The sequence below is a fragment of the Canis lupus genome, chromosome 4 (genome assembly GCF_011100685.1).
Source record: "Canis lupus familiaris isolate Mischka breed German Shepherd chromosome 4, alternate assembly UU_Cfam_GSD_1.0, whole genome shotgun sequence".
In the NCBI taxonomy this organism is placed as follows: domain Eukaryota; kingdom Metazoa; phylum Chordata; class Mammalia; order Carnivora; family Canidae; genus Canis; species Canis lupus.
The window spans coordinates 5979377-6002585 of NC_049225.1; the positions used below are offsets into that span (position 1 = coordinate 5979377).

At 44.4% G+C, this 23209-nt stretch overlaps 1 protein-coding gene across 4 annotated transcripts in view; it reads right to left on the minus strand.

Annotated features, from left to right (window-relative positions):
• SLC35F3 (solute carrier family 35 member F3) overlaps window positions 1-23209 on the minus strand; it is a 388952-nt gene that overhangs the window by 80586 nt on the left and 285157 nt on the right. For 2 of the 4 annotated variants that reach the window (XM_038533882.1, XM_038533884.1), the window contains one exon: window positions 15736-15833. The exons of the other annotated variants lie outside the window; for them this stretch is intronic. In XM_038533882.1, the coding sequence (XP_038389810.1) occupies window positions 15736-15833 (98 nt within the window). The remainder of the gene's footprint in view (window positions 1-15735; window positions 15834-23209) is intronic. 4 annotated transcript variants of the gene reach the window in all.

Genomic DNA, 23209 nt, shown 5'->3' on the forward strand with positions numbered 1-23209 from the left:
CCCCTCCATTACTATCATCTTGTGCTGGTGGTACATCTGTTGCAACTGAAGAACCAGTATAAATACATTATTATTAACTGAAGTCTATATATATTTTAAAGATTTATTATTTTTGAGAGAGAGAGAGAGAGTTCATGTGGGTGGAAGGAGTAAAGGGAAGGAAGAGAGAATCTCAAGCAGACTCCTCACTGAGCACAGAGCCCTCTGGGGACCTTGATCTCATGACCCCGTGATCATGACCTCAACTGAAACCAAGAGTCTGACTCTTAAACAACACCCCAACTAAAGTCTATATTTAAACTTGGGGTCACTCCGTATTATACAAGGTTTCATTTGTTTGTTTTTTACAAATGCATAGTTATGTTATCCCCCATTACAATATCACACAGAATTGTCCCACTGCCCTAAAACACCCAATGCTTCACCTATTTGTCCCTCTATTCACCTCCCTCATCCCCAGTCACTGAACTGTATTTTTGCTCTATCTACAGTTTTGCCTTTTCCAGAATGGCATACAGTTGGAATCACAGTATATAGCTCTTCCAAATGGGCTTCTTAAACTCAGCAGTTTACATTTAAAGTTTCTTTATGTCTGCAAAGTGCATTTTAGTTGCTTCCAAGTTTTGGCAATGAAATATAAATCATACCCACAATGAGGTATCACCTTACACCTGTTATAATGACTAAAATAAAAAGGACAAGAAATAACAAATGTTGGCAAGGATGTAGACAAAAGGGAATCCTTATGAACTGTTGGTAGGAATGTAAGTTAGTATAGTCACCATGGAAAATGATATGGAGATTCTTCAAAAAATTAAAAAAAGTATTACCATATGATCCAGTAATTCCACTATTGGGTATTTACCCAAAGAAAATGAAAACATAAATTCAAAAAGATATATGCACTCCTATCTTCATTGTAGTATTATTTATAGTAGCCAAGATATGGAAGCAACCTATGTGTCCATCAATAAAGTGGCTAAAGAAGATGTGATACAGACACACACAGACACACAGACACACACATCAGAATATTACATAGCCATAAAAAATGAGATTGTGCCACCTGTGACAATATGAATGGACCTAGAGGGTATTATGCTAAGTGAAATAATTCAAACTGAGAAAGACAAACACCATGATTTCACTCATATGTGGAATCTAAAACAAACAGCAGAATCAGAACCTGTAAGTATGGAGAACAAACTAATGGTTGCCAGAGGGAAGGATGGTGGGGGAATGGGCAAAAGGGTGAAGAGGAGTGGAAGGTACAGGCTTCCAGTTGCTGAATGAATAAGCCATGGGAGTAAAGGCACAGCATAGGGAATATAGTGAATGGTACTATAATGGCATTGTGTGGTGACAGGTGGGTAGCTCTATTTGTGGTGAGCACTGCATAATGTATAGAGTCGTTGAATCACTGAAATTAATGAAACATTGTCAACTATACTGGAACAACAACCATAAATAAATAAAAGGTGTTGACCAAAATTCTACAGCTCAGTTGGCATACTTTATAAGTGAATTGTGGTGCCTTCTAGTTATGCTCTTCTTGTTAAAGTGCTCACAAAGCATTTAATAATTAATTCCTGAATTTTATCATGAGCCAACATTATGCCTAGCTGGTAAAGAGTCTTTTTTCCCATCAGTTGGAAAAGTGAGGAATGATCTTCCAATGTCTTTCCTTATCTTATAATATCTTCCACAATCATGTCTGCAAGCTTTTTCACTACCCTGGGGTAGAACTCAGTTGGCCCGAAAGACTTGAAGTTATTTAGAATTGACTAAGTGTACTTTATCACCCTTGTCTCCTTTCTTAGATTTTAACTCCACATAGTTTGTGCTTCACTTTTCTTATTCTAATTGAAAACTCTCCTTGGATTGGAGAAGATGGTGAAACACTTCTGTCTGAGGGTTGATACCCGAAAGGGGACACCCACACCTGTACTACTAGTGGCCTCAAGAAAGAAGAGGCAGGGCCCAGGGGAGGCACTCATGTTTGATTCAGCGGGTCCGATGTAACTGCTCAGAGGCCAAAATGAGTTTCAGAATGAGGTCAATACCAGAGAGAAGTGTGAAGAGCACTCAAGGATACAGAAGGCACACATTTTGGCTTTGAAGGAGCCAAAAGCATAAAGGGGATAATCAGTCCACAGGAACATGGGCATGCCAAATACAGTACTCCCAGGGATTAAGCCAAACAAAACAAAATAAAATGAAATGAAACAACCCAGGCCAGTCTTTGCATAAGTCCAAGAACTCAGATAGCCACACGGGGGAGAATCATCTGGGTACCTTCTGAGCTTGACAGTATTGCTCTAATAATGCACGAGCAGCCTTTGCCTGGTTTTGGAAATGGAAGAAGCTACAAGGCCTACCTACAAGTAGAGCTTAAAAGTTTCACATGTAAGAAGCAGTAGGGTCATAACAGGAAAACAATTCTACTTTCTGCCTGTCACCAATTAGCATCCTGCCATCTTCCCCCAGCAGTGATGGCATGAGCCTTTCTTGTTACATTCTCACGTGGAACAACCAAAAATAGTTGTGCCAGACATCTTTCATGAGGCTTAGCTCATCCTGGGGGTTATTCTTGCCCTTATTTGGCATCCAGTCTTGGTTGTGAGCCTTTCCTAATTTCTGTACCTGCTTTTAAAAAAAATCTGAGCTCAATGAGACAGCACTCTGAATGCTCATACTCATGTTTCTGGTGCCCCTTCTCATTTTATTTGCTTAATTTTTTAAAAATGTGTTATGTCTTTTTGACTATATAATGCATTTTACTGGTTTATTTTTTAATTTTTTTATTTAAGTAATTTCTACACCCAACATGGGGCTTGAACTCACAATCCTGAGATCAGGAGTCACAGGCTCTTCTGACTGAGCCAGCCAGGTGCCCCTGGTAATCAGTATTTTTAGTTTCTCATTTATCATTCCAGAAATTTTTAAAGCATATTCGAGTCATATATGTGTCTATTCTTTTTTTGTTGTTATTTTTATGTTTTTAAATACAATAGTAGTATACTTTGCTTTTTTGGAGATTTTATCTGAACGATATTTCTTGGAGATTTTATCATTGTAATCGCACCTGATGTTTGTTTATTCATTCATTCATTCATTCATTTATTTATTTGTTAAAGGTTTGGGTTTTTTATTTAAATTGATGAGGCTTTACTATGAAATTGTAATGTAAAATGTCAATGATCACAGTTTTTTGGTGATTAAGGATATGAGAGGTGAAAATTTAAGGTAAAATACAGAGGGATCAAGTACTATCTGGAAAGCACCAGAAGATTCTTGTAACTTAGATTTCTTCAGATTATTCTTTTATACCAAATTATATACCATAAGCTAATGGTCAACCCTGACCACAGTAATAATGTTTGCCATAGTGGAGCCTTTATGACACATCTTTAAAATGCGGCTTAATTAAGACATTCCCTGAGCATGGGATGGGCTGAACATTCATTAATGAAACACTTTTTTTATTAACCTGAAACTGCTTTTTCCTTCTTTGTATTAGTTTTTGCTGTATAACAAGTCACCCCCAAATTTAGCATCTTAAGGGAAAATGCAGTTATCATTTTACAATTCCTAAGAGCCAGGAACTTGGGAATAGCTCTGGATGTTTCTGGTTCAATCTCTCATGTATTTGCTGTCAAGATGTCAGTGGGGGCTGGTAGGAGGCCTCAATTACTTGCTTTGTTCTCCATAGGTTCTCCATAAGGCCATCTGACTGTCTGCACAACAGGGCAGCAGACCTCTCCCAGAGCAAATGATCCAAGACAAAGCAAAAGAGGATGTCATGTGTCTCTGATGACCTAGTCACCCACCATCAATTCTACCATGTTTTATTCACTGGAAGAGTCATTAAGTCCAACCCAGATGTAAGGGTGGGAAAATTAAGCTCTATCTCTTGAAGGAAAGAATATCAAAAAATTTTGGGCTATACTGTAAAGCAACACCCCAAGTGTCCTTGTTTCTACTAGTCTTTTACTTTTTACTTGAGCTTTTACAAAATATTTTATTTATTTATTTTTGAGAGTGAGAGACTGAGAGAGCATGAGAGCACAAGCCAGGGAAGAGGCAGAAAGACAGGAAGAAGCAGACCCCCCCACTGAGCAGGGAGCCTGACATGGAGCTCTATCCCAGGACCCTGAGATCATGACCTGAGCTGAAGGCATACACTTAACCAACCAAGCCAGCAGGCACACCTTTACTTCAATAGAATAATGAATTTCTTTTATTTTTCGACAGTTACTTTTTCTTGGGGAAATATCTTCAGTTAATTAGGTCAAATGTAATATATCCATGACAAATCTCCTGGCGATACCACCTGGTTATCATTACTAGTGTTCTAGACTGTACTCTGAAAGACAGGAGACAGGACTGAATTTAGAGAAGGGGGTTTGGTTTCTAAAGGTAGGACACTTCTTTTTTACTGACTGACCAGCAGTTGACGTTTCATCTATTGCTGTAAAATCAATAATCTGATAGCAATATTAGCTACACAGACTAGTGTGTATTATGGGTAGAGATGAGCCACTGACAGATAAAGGCATTAGGACCTTTTTTCTTACTGCCAATCAACAGTGACCCAAAATCCCTAGAGCCAAGCTAAATAACACACACTGAGTGTCCTCTTAAACGCAGGTGTCACCAGGATAATTTCTAGAAGCAGAATCGATTGGTTAATGGGCACCTAAAATTTCAATGGATAAAAAAGATGTAAGATACACACACACACACACAGACACACATACACACACAATGGAATATTACACAGCCATCAAAAGAATGACATTTTGCTATTTGCAACAAGGTGGATGGAACTAGAGGGTATTATGCTAAGTGAAATAAGTCAATCAGAGAAAGACAAATATATGATTTAACTCATGTGGAATTTAAGAAAACAAAACGGATGAACATAGGAGAAAGGAAAGAAAAATAAGATGAAAACAGAGAGGTAGACAAACCATAAAAGACTTTTAACTCTAGGAAACAAACTGAAGGTTGCTGGAGGGGAGGTGAATAGGGGGATGGGGTGACTGGATGATGGGCATTAAGGAGGGCACTTGATGGAATGAGTACTTAGTATTGTATGCAACTGATGAGTCACTAAATTCTGTCTTTGAAACTAACAAACAATACACTACATATTAATTAAATTGAATTTAAATTTTAAAAAATAATAAAATTTCAATAGATATTGTCAAATTGTCCTCCAAAATTATTGTACCAGTTTACCCTGTCACCCATAGCATATGAGACTGCCAAATTCTTTTACTCTGGGGTATCAAACTGTTTGATCTTTGCTGTGTAAGAGTCATTGCTGTTCTCCCCATCCTGGCAAATAGAAGCAAGGCTAATATTTGTGAAAAGTTTTGAAATAAGAGTCAAGTTTATTCAGCATCTGTGATGGGTGGTTACTGAATGTGTCAGAGTAGAGGATGGAAAACAGGGCAGAAAGATGGGTGGAGGGGTGCCTGGGTGGCTCAGTTGGTTAAGCCTCTGACTCTTGGTTTTGGCTCAGGTCATGATCTCATGGGAGCCCTGTGTTGGGCTCCATGCTCAGTGGGATATCTGCTTGAAGATTCTCTCCCCCTGTCCCCCCACTTGCATGTGTGCAGTCTTTCTCTCTCTCCCCCCATCTCTAGAATAAATAAATAAATCTTAAAAAAAAAGAAAGATGAGTTGAAAGGAAAAGGAAGGGGTTTTAGCTGACTGACGTGGGCTGGAAGCACCTGCTCTTTATCTACAGTTGAATAGTGAATAGCATTCCACTGTAAGGGTGTACCTCTTTATCTAGTTCCCCACTGATGAAAGATTATTTCTAATCTTTAGCTAATTACAAACAATGTTGCAATGATATCTTGTTCATACTTCATGATCCATACTTACTTGTAATGCAAATTCCTAGATGTGCTGTACTAGGTCAAAGCGGGTTTGAATTTGTGATTTTGATAAAACTACCATACAAAATCACTTACGTAAGGTTTACTAATTTACACCTTATGAGCAATTTACTGTTTCCTCAAAGTCTTGCCAACATGGCATATTATCAAATCTTTTTAGTCATTTATTTTTCTTTGTCAATCTGACAAGCAAAAAAAAAAAAGTTTTAATTTACATTTCTCCAAATTGAACACCAATAAAAAATAAATTTATTATTGAAAAAAATTTACATTTCTCTCATAATGAGTGAGATTAAGCATTTTCTCCATACATTTATAGACCATTTGCATTTCCTTTCCTATGAACTATCCATCATATACTTTGCACATTTCTTCCAGTGAATTGTTGGTTATATTGATTTATAAAGCATTTATTTATTTATTTATTTATTTATTTATAAAATATTTTATTTATTTATTCATGACAGAGAGAGAGAGAGAGAGGCAGAGAGGCAGAGACACAGGCAGAGGGAGAAGCAGGCTCCATGCAGGGAGCCCGACATGGGACTCTATCCTGGGTCCCCAGGATCAGGCCCTGGGCTGAAGGCAACGCTAAACTGCTGAGCCACCCGGGTTGCCCAAGGGCTCTTATTTATTAGAGAGTTTCTTTGTGTCTTACATGAATGGCAAATAGCTTCCCCAGTTTGTTTTTTTCACTTTGTCTATGGTGATTTTTATTTTTTTGCCAAGGACTAGACTTTAGACTTTTTAAAAAATGTAGATTACTTTATAACTTACTAATCTTTCCTTTGATGATTCTTAGGCTTTGTATCACAGTGAAAAATGTTGGATAAAGGGATTATCCAACATTTTTATCTAGTACTCATAAAATTTCAGATTTTACACCTAAATTCCATTTGGAATTTATCTAAACTTACAGCAGGAGGTTAAGTCATTTTATCCTTAGATGGCTCCCTCCTTGTCCCAATATCACTTACTAAAGAGTTCATCGTTCCTTCTCCTAGAAGAGAGACCGCATTTACCATATATTCAAATTCTCGTGTTTGGATCTACTTTGGATATTCTACTACCTTCAATCGGTCTTCGTCTGAACATGTGTCAGGACCACGCAGCTTCAATTCCTGAGACTTCATCACGTATTTAACTTTCAGAACAGCTAGTAACAGCTAGTTCTCCTTCCTGCTTTTCTTTTCCAGAGTTTCCTTGCCCACTTCCTAAAACAAACCTAATTTTAACTGGGATAAAATTACACCCATAAATGAATATCGGGAGGATTGATATTCTTATGTCATTGAGTCTCAGGCAAATTTTAAATTTTTCCTCATCAAGGTCCTATAAATTTCTATCGTGTTTATAGCACTAACCAGGGCTTTGGAATTGTTTTGGTTGAGCTTGTAGATGGGCTCTTTTCTTCCATACAGTTTCTGTCTGGCTGCTATTCCTGTGATTAGGCTTTAGGGGCAAAGGGCCCAACTTAAATGGCCTGCTCATTGAACACATGCTTGTCTCTGCTTTCCCCCGTGTCTCCACAAACGTCACCCACTAAGCTGTCTTTCCTTATTAGTCAAATAGCACCACTTCTAGGCATTTCCTTTCCCTCGTGAGTGATGAAATTATCCTAAAGTGTGTCAGGGATTCATGAGGGGACCACAGTTTAACTTAACACAGCATCCAAAGACAGTCAAGACGTTGAAAAAGCCCATTGCTCTTGCCTGTTCCCAGTGGATTGCTGGCACTGTAATCTGTACCAAGCAGGCTTCATTCGTAGCCTCCCTCTGTTGGGGGTGGGGGCAGCTCCAGCTCCACCTGTCCTCCTCTTTGCCTTTACTCTACTTTCATCTACCACTAGGCTTACCTTATGCCACACAGTGCATTTCTTTTTACTGTATGATCCCAACAATTTCTTCTTCTACTTGGAATCATTATTTAAATATTATCTTTAAAATCCTGCTTCTGAGAATGCTAGTGCACATATGATATTCAGTACAAAAAAGAGTGCTACGACTATGTTGGAGGTGCTCCATGCTTATGCCACTTGTAAGATCCTAGGACATTAACACTTCAAAGACTGAGAAGTTCTGGGCACCTGGGTGGCTTAGTTGGTTAAGCATCTGCCTTTGGCTCAGGTCATGATCCCAGGGTCCTGCCATCAGGCCCCACATGGGGCTCCCTGCTTATGGGGAGACTGCTTCTCCCTCTCCTCCCCACTTGTGCTGTCTCTATTTCAAATAAATGAATACAATATTTAAAAAAAATAAAGACTGAGAATTTCTGCAGTAAAAAAACCCAAACAACCCTACACATTTCACAGATTGATTTGGCCACAGAAGCCTAATTAATTAACTCCCTGTGCCACTCACATTCTGTGGAACACACTTTAGGGTGCCTTAAGACAGTAAGCTCCTGGGTCTGCCTGAGTCACTCTGCTGGGGACACCTGTGATTTCAGTTATCTACCTGGGCTCAAGTGTCAAGTTCACTTATGAACTGTGAACTGGGAGAGAACACTTAAATTCAAATTTGCTTATTTACCCTCAGGATGGCTACGGAATTTGCAGGACCTACTCTTCTTTTCAGTGGAATATAAATATGACAGTGTTGGCCAGAGCAGGATAGTCAATATCCCCTTCCTACAAGCCTGTTACCCTAAATCCATGCCAGATGGGTGACCCGAGGGACTGCAACCTCCATGCCAAGATGTATTTGGTGCTGGATGGGGGCGGGCAAGAGACTCCTATTGAGATGCTCACCAAATGTGCCACCAGGAGTGAAAACCAAAAGGAATCATCTCAGACTCACAAGGTAAGAGGGAGGCACCTCTCCTGGCTGAGGGGTCCCCAGTGATGTGAGGCATGCATGCGGGCTGTCCTCTCTGTTAGAGAAGGAAACGGAAGTGAGAGATTCTTCTTTCTAGTTAAGGGATGGAAACTTCTACATGAGATAGAGGGAAAAACTAGGAAAGAAGCTACAAATATACAAGGAGGAAGAGGGAAATGGAATAGAATAATTTGAGTCTTCATGTCTGGAAATGAGGATGAGGCTCTCTGTGCTTGGAGAAGCGAACCTTTTTAGGAGGAGCAGGCACCAGAGCTGGCACATCTAGGAGACTCTGGGCCCTAGTGGGTGGAGTGGGATATGATATTCCAGGAGGATGCGCAGGGAATCGTGCCAGTCAGCAGTTCCCTGCAAGTGCTCAGGAATTTTGACTGACTTACCCGTGACTACGTGCTTCCTCAAGGCTTGTTCCCAAAGACTCACCCACATAATGAGCAACTCTCCTGTCCTCTTGATACAAGAACAAGCGAGAGATTCTGTCAGAAGAAGCCTGGAATACACCCCACATGCATCTGAAAGTCTTTACTAGGGCTGCACAGCTGGCCTCCACTCTGAGTGAGGTCCTTAACTCGGGAAGAGGGTGGGGGAAAACATCTTGTTCACCTCAGTGGCAGCAAAGGACAGTCTGGTTTCTGGACTGTGACGTGCTGCTGGCAGGAACAGACTTGCATGTTGGGCCTTTGTATCTGATTAAGATACGAAGATTAAGAACAGAAATGTGCCTGGGAGAAAGATTAGTGCCTTCTCCATACAGCCAGAATACTCCTTTTTTTTTTTTTAAAGAAAGATTTTATTTATTTATTTGAGATAGATACATAGATAGAGAGTGAACGAACACAAACAGGGGGAGGGGCAGAGGGAGGTGAAGAAACAGACTTCCAGATTCCAGGCTGAGCTGGAAGCCTGATGTGGGACTCGATCCCAGGACCCTGAGATCATAACCTGAGCCAAAGGCAGACGCTTAAATGACTGAACCACCCAGGTGCCCCTGGAACAGCTCTTCCATATTGCATTTCCCTGTGTGATTTATTATTCTCTGCTAAACACCTCCAAACAAAAACCAACTAGGCCATCAACCAAGGAAACCCATCAACTGACCAAACCAACTGACCAACCAACCAATCTACCAATCGAGCAACTAACTAAGCAACCTGTCAAACAAAGATTAAATCCACTGCCTCCTCCCTCATTTCCCACTCTTTTCTGTTTTAGGCACTCAGCACCCAGTGTCCCCATGCACTTAGCCTTGAACTTTTCAGGAAGCCATTGCTGGGGCCTGTGCTACACTTCATTTGGTTTCAAACCTTGATTTCCAGCTCTGTGAGCTGCTACCATCTTGGACTTGGCTGTGGATTTTGCTCCTTTGAGGCACCCCATCCTGCCGTGCCTGTCACCTCTCTTGCACCCTGCCCGGGTCTGAGGACGGCCTTACCAGCCCTACTTATACCACCTGACTTGAACGCACAGGGCAGCCAACACAGACTCCCAGGTCTCAAGAGTGTTCAATCCCACAGAGCTGCAATAACTCTCTGCTCTGCTGTCCTTGCTGCTTCTCGGATCAGTTTTCTATTCATGCCTTAACTCATCATATGGCTCTTTTTGTCTTCTCTGTGGTTTTTGCTAATGCAAGGTCTTCTGGCAGTTCAGTGCATAAAGGGATGTGCTTTGGGTTATAAATGACTGTGTGAACAGTGGCCTGGAATGCTGTAGTCCTTGAACACCATTTGCATGAAAATAATTAACATATTTAGCAGGGGGAAAAAATCAGTATGGAAACAGGGATCAAGGAGACACCCGGAAAGTACACACATCACATCTCTGTTCTTACACTTTGGCAGTTCTAGAGCAGTTTTCCACCCTCTGAGTCATCTATTATCACTTCTATTAGCCTTCTCATTCAAGCTGACATTATTTTCTACTTTACAATAAAGGCTGCACTTCTTGGGGAATGGAGTGGCTGAGGCAGCTGCCGAAGCCTGGGGTGGAGAGCAAGCAGATACCTGGCCCAGAGACCCCACCGAGTTCGCGTGCGCTGGAGGGCTAGCCAGGCCCACATCCACCAGATTCTGGAGCAAACCCGCATTCTGACCTCTCTCCCACTTCAGGACAAGAGGAGTTCCTCGGGACCAGCTGCTTCCCTTGTAGAATCCACCTCTGCCTCCTACACCCCAAGACTCGTGGAGCCCAGAATCACCTCTTTCTGATGAGCCAGGCCTACCACTCTCCCTCATGTACCATGGTGCTTTAGATGTTGTGATAGACCATTATTTTCCACGTTGGTGGTAACAATACCTCTTCATCTTTGTGTTCATTCTCCAGGGATCTTGCCACCCTCCAGTTGAGGGGTGGGGTCTATGTCTTCCTTGCAACTGGGCAAGCTTGTGGCTGCCTTGACAGAAAGAGGATGGTGGAGATGTCACTGGTGACTTCTGAGGCTAGGTGCTAAGAAGAACGAGGCCCCTTGTCACTGTTGGGACCCTGAGCCACCATGGAAGCACTCTGACTTCTCTAAGCCACCATGCTGTGAGGAAGTCCAGGCCACCACAGAGGCCACGTCAAGGTGCTCAAGCTGACAGCCCCAGCTGAGGTAGCAGGTGACAGCCAGCAACAACTGCCAGACATTGAGGAAAGACGGCCCAGATCATTGTAGACCTCAGCTGTCAAGTCACTCCCCTCCTCCAGCCCAGCAAATCTTCCCAGTGGAGGCTCCCAACTTTGTTGAGTGGAGGAGAGCCATCTCTGATACCCTGTTGCAATTCCTGACCCACAGAGTCCTGTGGTTTAACAAGAAGGGTGTTTATAGCATTAAGTTTTAGGGTATCTTGTTAAATAGCAACAGTAATTGGAACAGATGTAAAATCTCAGATTTCCTAGCAGGTTAAAATGTGTGTAACACTTTTAAGATTCTAAAGGCACACATCCTCTAAATTCCTCCACTCGTTGTGAGGATGTAGTTTTAAGAGAATTTGGAATTCCAGCCAATAAGAATGCCAAGATGAATCTCCACAAGGGAGAGTTCGTATCCTGGCTTTAATCACACCATACAGAGGAGCACCCTCTGAGCTGGAGCCTACTCATTTCAGACCAGACTAATTCCAAAACATGTCTGATAATCAAGCACTTCTTTTTCTAAAACTGCTTTATAATTAGAGAGCTCTTTCAAGATGGGATCAGTTTATCATTCTGGGACAATAAGGAAATCGCTTGTTGTCAGGATAGAGGGTCACTTCCAGGGCCGCTCTCTGGAAAATGTCTGTTAGGAGCTGTCTCAGCAGGTCTACTCCAACAGTGAGTGGGAGGATGACAACCCTGACATGGCCACGTGATCATTTCTTCCTTCCTTCCCCCCCCCCCTTGCTTTCCTCCCTCTTTTCAGCATCCAGTACGTGTATCCTCTGAGCTAGGGACTGAGGTAGGTGCTGGGGACAGTCAGGTGAGCAAAACAGAGACATAATCCCTATCCTTGTGTTTAGAAGCTGCCATTTTTATCTTAGATATACTTAAATTTTTAAAAATATTCAGAATATATATATATATATATAAAGCCACATGGAAGCTCAAGGGTAGTAAGGAAATCCAAGCGTCCGTGGCTGAGGATATAGATTTTCAGATCAACTCTGACTCTGTGGGCTGGGGTGCAAGGATTGGGACTGCATTAATTAGCATGATGCTGGTTGCTTTGTCAAATCCCCTAATTCAGAGGCTTGGCACAACAGAAGTTCAATTCTGATTCCTGTTGTTGGAAGACAGGTGGCATTTCTCCACTTGGTGACTTTCCTTCTGTTGATAGCTCTGGTGTCCCTTGGAGCCTGGGAACCCTGTGTGTGTAGCCAGTGGAATAAGGAAGTGGAGCAACAGAGGAAATGCCTGCTTGCTTTTGTTTTTTTCAATCGGAGAAGGACAAACATCATATGGTCTCATTCATTTGGGGAATATAAATAATAGTGAGAGGGAATAGAAGGGAAGGGAGAAGAAATGGGTAGGAAATATCAGAAAGGGAGACAGAACATGAAGACTCCTAACTCTGGGAAACGAACTAGGGGTGGTGGAAGGGGAGGAGGGCGGGGGGTGGGGGTGAATGGGTGACGGGCACTGAGGGGGGCACTTGTCGGGATGAGCACTGGGTGTTATTCTGTATGTTGGCAAATTGAACACCAATAAAAAAATAAATTTATTATTTAAAAAAATAAATAAAGATTCCATTCATTCATCTATTCATGAGAGACAGAGACCTAGGCAGAGGGAGAAGCAGGCTCTGTGCGAGGAGCCTGATGTGGAACTCGATTCCGGGACCCCAGGATCACTACCTGAACCAAAGACAGATGCTCAACCACTGAGCCACCAAGTTGCCCCACCTGGTTGCTTTTTATCTGCCTTGGCTGACACATATCACTTTGGAGAGAAGTCATTTGGCTCAACTTAGATGCCAAGGGAGGCAGGGTGATACAATCCTTGGCTGGATGGCCCCTCCTTGCAACCACCCTATACTACTGCAGGAGAAGCAGGGATCTTTGTCATGCGGTCCCCCATCCCTGCTGTTAGATGACTTCAGTCTACCTTGGTGCCAGGGCACTAGAGAATGATAGTGGCTTGCTTAGGACTCCTGAGAGCTGGGGGCTTAGTTGGGAAACCTAGGTGGATGGCTTCATCCCATCTCCATAGGGAATATCCTTTATAAAGCCCCACAAGTCTACAGAAAGGATTCTGTAAAATGTGTACCTTGTCAATTCCCTCTGCTATCTACATGGGAGAAAACATCTTTACCAAGGAACAAGGACACTCTCGAAGCAGGGCTTAAACACACTGACTTTCATAAAAGCAAATGCAAATGCAAAAAAAAAAAAAAAAAAAAAGCAAATGCATAAGAAACAACCAATAAACATTTAAAATACCCAAATCCCCTCAACACTGCTTCATAACAAAATATTAAGAAGCCTGTCCCCATTCTGTTGGTGGAGAACTTAAAGCCTTTCTCTGAAAAAATTCTCTTCCATTTCCCTCCTAGAGAAGCATGTAGCAGCATAATATAATGGTTCTAATGATGTCTTCCTGCAACAAGGGAGCTTTAGTTTCCATTGCTTTTAATTTATTTTGTGTTATAAATTAATAATGTATTTGTAATGGGAGAGTAACTCATTAAATGTAAGTGTCATAAAGTAAGGCACTCAGATAAGAAAAGTGTGAAATGATCCTGATGGGCTCCTAAATGTTACATTAAGTATATAAATCATTTTGTTTACTGTGTACTTAAAGTAGAGAACAGCTCAGAAGGTAAATGTAATTACTATAATTCTATTTTAAAATGTCCAGGAAGCATGAGAATAGAATTTGTGCAAACATCAAAAAAGGTAGCTGGCCAAGATCTGCCATCTTCTATGACAAAGCCAAATAGATCATCTGGGATGTGACCACCAAACCAATATTCATTCTCAATGACTGAAAGGTGTACAGGACCAGGCTCACCAGCTCCAGGGCACAGGGAAGCCACTAACCACTGAGGTGTAACTTGGAGCATGATCAGGCTGGAAAAGGCATGTGAAGTTTCCCATGGACTCTGTGGGAGAGACTCCACCTTCTCAGTTCCAGACCTGTAGGGATTTGGGCGGTAGGTAGGTGGAGGACTGGCCTGACAGGGTCTGCACGTGTAGCCTGGTCTGCTCTGGCTTATGCACCAAGTGGGTGATGTGTGTTTTGCTGAAGGGGAGGGGGCTGCCTCTGTGAAGCACTCAGCATGGACACTGTCCACAGAGAGAGTTTGGTTTGATTCTGCTTTGAGAATTGTGCAAAACAATTTTCAGAGACTGCTTTGCCCACAGGATTCCGATTCCTCAGCTGAGGAAAGCCTATGTGGAAGATAATATAAAGAAATAACACAGGAGAAAATGCAAGTGCCCAAAGTCCCTTTGCTTTGTGGCCCCATTAGAAAGAAAACAGTTGAAAGAAATATGATAGGTGTGGTAAGGCCCTTATGGCAGAGGATGCAAATTCACCACCATCATCCCAGCAACCATCGCTCCAGCAGTACAGGGAGCGTAACCACTGCATCAGTTCAACACCAACTGATGGCCAAGTTCTGGCAAGCTGATTTGTGCACAGTGCCCCCAACCTTGCAATCAGCCTGTGGAAACAGGCTTCGTTGGCCCACCTGTCCCTCCCTCCCTCCCTCCGTCCCTCCCTTCCTTTCTTTTATTTCTTTCTTTCCTTCCTATTTCTTTCTTGCTTTTTCTTTTTAAAATAGTTATTTGAGAGAGAGAATGCGTGCATAAGTGGGAGGGGCAGAAGGAGAGGGAAGAGAAAAGAGTCTCTAGCAGACACCCCACTGAGCATGGAGCCTGACATGGGGCTGGATGTGGGGTTGGACTGCACAACCATGAGATCATGACTTGAGCAGAAACTAAGAGTCATGCTTAACCGACTGAGCCATCCAGGCATCCCAGCATCCCCCATTCTTAAATATGATAATGCTGAAGCAAAAGGAGCACTTATAAACAACTTATTTTAAATCACACAGTTTGTAAGTGGTGGATCTGAGAACGTGAACCAGCCTGACTCCAGTGCATGGGGTCCCTTCCCTCCGCCATGTGGCCCTGTTAACTCCCTGTATCCCTGGGGCCTGGTGTGGGATGACACTACTAAGTGCACGCTAGTATGGGGCAGGAAGAATGTCAAGGGCTTTGGAAACCATTATAATGTCTGTTCCTAGGGGCATGGGTGGCCATTCCACTTTAGCTGAGAGCCGTGTACAATAAAGGCTTAGGTAGCACCAGTGGAAGAAAAATGACATGCATCTGTTTTAGTATTCTGCACAGTACCAGCATTTCCCCCCTTTGTCTTTTTTAGCTTCCAAAAATAAAAAAATAAAAAACATCAAGACCTTGACAGGACATTGCTTTTTGACAAATGAATCACCTTGAATTTCTGTCTGGCTTTCAGCTCAGATTCCACATAGTTCCCTGTCCTTTGCCTGTCAAACTTGCTTCCAAGCTCACCTCTGCCAAGAAATGCCTCCATCCTGACAGCCCAAAATAATGACAGGGTATGATACTGGTCTCTCTGCTGTGGGTTCCACACCAGCTACATGGCTTATCTGAATATTCATGAAGAGAAAGATTCAGTTATCTGTGGTTGGAATATTCTCCATCATTATCACCACCACCACCACCACCATCATCACCACCATCATTATCACCACCACAATCATCATCACAGCACCATCATCACCATCACCACCACCATCATCATCATCACCACCATCACCAACATCACCATCACCTTCATCATCACCATCACCATCATCTTATAATCTGAAGAGAGCAGGGACCATGGTCTGTGTGAGTCTGGGGATTCACATTTGAAGTCAGTTGAAGATGGATACACCACCTCTGGACCAAGTGCAGTTTAGGTCTTTAAACATCCTATCATATTTAAGCCTGAGCAGTTGGAGCACAAGCTCTAGACAAGAGCTTTGAGAGCCCAGAGGAAGGGTGATCTCAACTGCAACCCTCAGAGGTGGAGTATTAGGGGCTCTGTTTTACAGAGAAGGAGTGAAGCTTGGAGCCTTTGGTTGCCCAATCTATGGCCACATAGCAAAATAAAGGCAGAGTTGAGCTTTGAACCTGAGCTGTCCAATGTCAAGCCTGCATTCTTACCATTTTATCACTGTGCCCCAAGTGTTGGCTGGTGGCTTTATTCCTCACTATTGCCCCGTCCTGCCCGGGCACTGCCTCCATGTTCTTTCCCTAGGAGGAAAGAGTGTTGACCTACTTCCTTTCTAGCAGTATTTCTGCAGATGTCTGGAGCTGAAGAGAACAAAGGTCTCATGCCCTCTCTCTAAGCATCTGTGGCCTCTTTGATAATATGGATGAGCTGGATCAGAGAATCCTCAAAGTGCCTTTTGAGATCTCCACGCAGATGATTTTTTCCCCTAAATGTGGTGAAATTTTTAAATTTCAGTATGCCCATGAGCTGGCTTACTAGCCCTGACTGTACAACTAAGAATCACATGGAAAGTAAGAAATGGCTCAACACTACCTGGGTAGGATGGGGTGGGGTCTATGTCTCCCATACACATCAGCTGCATGCACCCTTCGGCAGCCCTTACCCACTTCACATGCCCCTCTGAACCTTCCTGCCTCCATGCACAGGGGCTCTTCTCCATCGTCTGACTTGTGCCAATGTTAACTGCTCCACAAGAGCCACTGGCTGCAGGATTCTCACTCTGGAAAGCCACCCCTCCTTGCTCTACACCTGCTGTGCAACACAGATTTTGCAAATGTTCACAAGGGCCGTGGCATTTTGTGCTGACAATTTTACTTTATCTCTTGTTGATGAGTCTAGCCTAGGGCTTCTGGACCCGCCAAAGAGTCATAATCACACTGACATGGCACATACTTAAATGGCTGCTATTCTTCAAATCCCACAAGCATGAGCTTTGGATCTGACCTTTTACAAAACTTCCATGAAGCCACTTGGGAAAGCATAACATTGTTACAGCTGAATTCATCCTGTACTGAAAGGACAAGACACAATTGCATACTCTCCATAAACTGCTGAACTTCAATGACAAATCCTTGATATCCTTTCAGGGATTAACAAAGACCTCAGATAACCAGGGGAAGAATGGGAGCTGGAGTACACGGGAACAGAGGAGACTAGGAGCTAATATGATATTTCCTTCTTGCCTCAGTGAGAGCTGAAGAATCACTTGTGGTATATTCTGGACTCATGTATGGGAGACCCTGGCTGTCACTGCATTTCCCTGGGATGTAGCCAGCAGCTGTCTAGCTGAGATGCATCAGTGAGGTGGGGATCATATGTAAGGAGAAGCAAATCAGCTAAACTATGCACACCGTGATAATAGGACACAGGGCTGGACCTTGTAGAGCCGGGAGACCTGGTGGAAAAACAGGAGGGCGTCAACATCTGGGTCATGAGGACAATGCTCTGTGTTTGTTTCTCCACTAATATATCCTTGAATATTTGAAATGATATTTTAAAACAGGCAGAGACAATCTACATCTAAATCAGCTACATCCATCTCATTTCTTCTTTTGCTGACACTAGGATCCATTATGATTTCCCATTTAGACCTGGACCATTGCCTGTGTGCTCAGACAGCTATGTGTGCACGTGTGTGACGTGAGTGATGGTGTGTGAGCATGTGTGTATGTGTGTGTATGTACATGTGTGCATGTGTTGTATGGGGGGGGGTTAAGGAGAAGGTGCACTTCCTCAGCAGCAAGCCTGATCAAAGTCTCCTGGCATAAAAATGGTTATATGCCATTGCCATTATTTGTCACCAACTGGAAGACACAGGCCAATTAAAAACTAAAGTTTCCCAATTTTGCCCATTTTTTTTCTAAACCATTTACAAAAACAAACAACAAAACATCAAATATCAACTGTAAGGCTCTGGACATATCGCTGTTTTGGGGTTGACGATTCTTGAAAATAAGACAGGAAACAAGACTGCCAGGAGGAAGGGTGAAGGCAGAGGGATGTGCTGAGCACAGGACAGTTTGCCCCTCCCTCCTTCCCTCAGGCCCTCTGAGCTGGTGGCTTAACCAGGGCTCCTGAGTCCCAGTGGAGGCCTCCTTGCCCCTGTATACAGGGGTACAAAGGTAGCTTCACCCACTGGGTTATGAGCAATTCAAGGGCAAGAACGTGCTTGGAACTTCCGTTCCCCTGTGCCCCATGGTGCAGGGTCAGAGCAGGCAGTTGGTGAAGCTTGTTGATTAATGCTTGTAGGAATTAAGAATGAACAAGCCAGTGGGTAAGCAGGGCTAACCCAGGCATTTGGATCTGGGTGTTGTGGGGAGATGCTGGGGGTAACCACAGGTCCCTTCAACAGACAAAGGCGTCCCCAGCCTGACACCATCACTTCCCCACTCAGCACCTCCAGCCTTGCTTTACGTGACCTATCATTATTTTACTTATTGTTTGCTTCCCCACTAAAATGTAAGCTCCACAAAGGCAGGGATTTTCACTTGTTTTGGTCACTGTGGTATCTGTAGCACCTAGAAACTTGGCCGATTTTGTAGAATGACCGAAGGCATAGCCACAACCTCCTAGAGTGGAAGTCCCCTCCTGCCATGATTCCACCCTTTAGAGAGCTGGTGACGGGAGAACAGGCCAGAGCATGTCTGGGGCTCAGGGTAAGAAAGGGCAAGCAGAGAGGCCCACCAGCTCCCATCAGATGGAAGGCCCTATGGCACCAGGAAGGCCAGAAATGTGCTGGGGCATTGTTAATTAGGGCTGCCATGATGATGCCTTAGCATTCACATTGGGCCCACAAACATGTGCCAAAGTTTCCTGGAAAGAAGATTTCCCCCGTTTTCAGAATGCCTGAGTTTGGCAAGAAAATGATCACTGAAATGCTTTTCACCAACATAAAGGTTTGCTTTAGGCTGAAGAAGTGACCATCCAAAGCAAGAGATCTGGCTTTGCAATACTTCAAGATTTATACTCAAAATCTTGGCCTCTCTCAGGAACTGGGTTCTCTCTCCCCATCCCTAAAAGAATCCTACAAAGAAATAAAAAATGAAAACACGAGAGTCAGTGTACTGTTGATGTGAAATGGGGCATACTCCGTAACCAGTTGTGGAATAAGCATTTGAAGCTTTTTCAAAGCAGCTCTGATGCTATCTGTCCTCTACTCAAAACATCCCCAAGGATCCCTCTGCTTAGGGCACAAAGCCCTTGATCCAGCAGCACCCAAAGCCCTTCGGGTCTGGGCCACTATCTGACTATAGCTCTCCCATCCACCCTGCCCTGTCCACGCACCCACGCTGCAGCCACTGGCTGCCCACCCTCCCACTTGCCTCCTCCCTACAGCTCGCCTGGTTTCCATGTGGGTCTCTGTCCCACTCAGTTGTGCTCCTATGGTGAGAAGTGTCAACGAGTCTGTTCAATTGCACCGGCCTGCAGCCTTGTGTTCCACTCCATGTTCTGCAGCACATCACTGCTGGTATTTCTAGATTCCATCCGATGGCTTCTCTGTTGGACCTAGAACCCTTCCATGCACCCTTCCCCCCACCAGTATTCATGCCAGCATTCAAACCTCTCTGCAAGGTGTGGGAGGGTCACCAGGGGCTGCTCCTGCCCAACTTCCCCCACCCCACTTACCTCCCACAGCCAAGTCGAGCTCCCTCCCTCACATGCTCTCTGCAGCCTCTGCTTCCTCGTGCTACTCTGTCTGCCCAGGGTCCAGTACCATCTGTTTCTCTTTAGGGAGGTTATTCCTCAGTTGTCTGCTTGAAGAAGCCTTCCCACCCGGGCCCGGGCCCCACACACCTGGCTTCTCCCCTTTTCTCTGCTCCCCTGCTCATAGCCCCCCCAGCCTTGTTTGCCTGTCTGACTCCCACACCGGGCGCCCATTTATCACTGTGTGTCCCTGATGCCTCACCCAGAGAAGACATGCAGTGCCACTTCCAGAATGCAAGGACCACTGCTCCACTTTGCTTCCTAGACCTTGGATATCAGAGCTGTGAGACCACACACGGTTCCTGCATTACGTCTGTGCAGCTACATACACACTGGGCCCTGGTAGAATTTGAGATGAAAGGCATGGCATCAAAACTGCCCTTTCCCCCTTCTGGGCTCAGAATGTTTCTCAGTGTTTCTGAAACGGAATCAGTTGGCTAGCTTACAGTAGCCTGAAACTATGGAAGGCAGAGAAAAACATCTATCACCACTGTATCATTTGCTTTCTTGGCAGCTGCATGACAGCAGAAGGCTCTAGCGTTTGCTCATGAAAAGAGGTCACTACCGGTAGAAATTCCTGGAAGACCTGACAAGCGTGCAGGAGCCCCAGATCTGCTCTGGCTGCTCTCTGCTGCTTGTGGCAGCCCCTGGGACCTGAGCAGCTGTCCTCTTGTCATGGCAAGCCATACCCCTCGAGAGCACGGACCTCATGCAGCCTCCCCGCCAGGTGCCCAGCTCAGTAGGAGACTCCTGGGACCCCTCTTCCGATTACGTCTGCAGTATCTATAACACCCACATGCATCTTCATGGCCAGAGCCTATCTGGATCCCTGGCACTGCTGTTTCCTTGGTGCATTCACGTGGCCCGCTGTCAGCAGGCAACAGGGGACCACAGCCATGAGACTGAAAACCCACGATGGTTGGGCTGGGGGGTTTTCGCATTCACACTCTTAATTCCTGATGACAGTGCCTGAGCATGAGAAGCCGGGGTCAGTTCTAGGATGCCCTGTGCAGCTAGCAGGGCCTAGAGCTAATTTCCCCAAGGCTTACAATAACACCTGCATGACACTGCTGAGTTAGCCCTTGCTCTAAGACCCACTCCTGTCATGTAAATAGATCACGAAGCAGTCGCTAAATGAAGCAGGGGCTACATCCTTGGATGTAACCCACAGAGGACAGCACAGGACAGTGACAGTTCCTAACATTTTAATGGCATCTCAGTTTATAGGGCACTTGCATATACAGTGTCTCATTTAATCACGCAACAATCTTTTGTGCAGGATGGTGCATGTGTCATCAGCTTCCGTTTACAAATGAGCATTTGAGGCTCCCAGAGCTTAAACAATTGCCGGGGGAGCCTCTCCTCCCTCGAAAGTGGCACACGACCAGGGCTCAAACATCTCCAGGACCCCAAAGTGAGTCACTCATCAGTTCTACGTGGTACCATGAATCTTGGTTCCTCCATTTGGTCAGATTGGCAGCATTTAAAAGCCTGTAGCTAAGACTCACAACACCAGGCTGTTCAAGTCAAAGTGTGGCCCGTGGTCCAGCAGCACCAATACCCCTGGAAGTTCCTTAGGAAAACAGAATCTCAGATCCATGCAGACCTACCACGTCAGCATCCACCTTTCAGCAAGATCCCACGTGAGCTGGCTGGGTTTCAGGAGCTCTGTGCCCGGCAATGTATGCCTTCCTCTGTGCTCTGGCTGACTCTTCTAGCATCACACTGGGGAAGAAGCCTAGCAGCACAGGCCTTGGGGAAAAGAAACTCCCATCTGATTGCTTCCCAAGAGCCTGAAGAGCTCCTTTCACTGCCTCCCTCTCTTTAAGAAAGAGACCTTTGCCCTTTCCTGCCCAGATTCCTGCTGAAAAATTGCAGACAGACAGGTCTCCTCAGTTGATTCTAGATCTTTCCTTTGCTGGCACTAATTCTGATAAAAGCACAAAAATGGGAGATGTAATTTTGGTTTTCCTTGACTTCTGAGAATCCCTGAGTCTGTTTAGGGGACTCCCAATGTGATTGTGACAGAGTTATGACCTCTTCAGTGAAGTCAGTGATGTTCATTCTTTCTCCCTTTCCTGAGAAAGAATCTTCCTGTGCCCCTCCAGCGGTGTGCTGGGCTTGACCAGCTACCCAGTAACTCAGTGGTAAATGAGCAGCTCTGCTTAGAGCTGATTTTTAAAAAGGTTTTAAGAAAGATTTTTTTTTTAAGAGGTGGAGCTAAGCTTTATTGTAGAAATGGGCAGGGTTTCAGCTGGCTTCCCTGACCCTGTTGTGATTACCGGCCCTGCCCTCCCCTGCCCTCCAGCCCACTTAGCCTCATAACCTTTTCATGATCCTTCCCAGACACTGTCTACCGGGAGCCAGTGAGCTGACGTGGTGGTGACCGACGTCTGTGTTGAACTAATTCCACTTCAGTGACCTCTTTATTTTCCTACCTGGACTTTTTAACCACCACCAAGCATGGTTCCTTCTGGGTTGTTCTTGGCAGTCGGTTAAGGGATTCAGGGCCTGCCCCAGGGGCCGACAGTGCATGCGTTGTCCAGAGGTAGGTGAGCCACGTCATGTGGAAGACATGGGTCCCAGATGGCCACCAGTGCTACCCTTAGGGGAGCCCTTGTTTCAGTGTGCAGGGGAGAAGGGGGCAAGGAAAAACATGTCATCTTCTCAGCCAGTGATTCTCCCTCAAGAAAGGGCACCTAGGCTCACTTTCAGCTTATTGTTAAGAGGAAGGAGCTCAATATTCTAGTCGGTTTAAAGAAAGGCAAACTCCTAATTACAAACTATGCTCAGAGCTCCACGGCTGTTAAATACATCCGATTACTGAGGATCTGTTCTTGTCTGTGACCAAAAGTGGACCGTTAATGTTCCTCTTGCCTTGGGGACAATCATGGGCCTTATCAACATTTCTAAATCTGCTTCAGTTGGCTCTTGGCTGCTCTTCAGGAGAGGTGCATTAAGTGCCTCTTTAGTAATTTCTGGCTGGTCCTGGGAGCCACTGGTTTAATTCAATCCTGAGAACACCCCAGGCCTGGGCCCCAGGTCTGGGCTCCAGGATCTTTGCTCCTGCACCAGGTCTTGTTCCCAGACATTGCTCGGAGTCTTTTCCACTAAGGGGATGGGTGAGGCTGCCTCATGACTCAGTCCATACTTCCTCAGAGCCCCTTCCTCTATAATCAGCAGTCTGACTTACAACTTGTTCTTCCAAAGGAGCCAATCCAAGTTCCGTCTGAACCGTGAAAAAAGTTGGGCACCTCACAC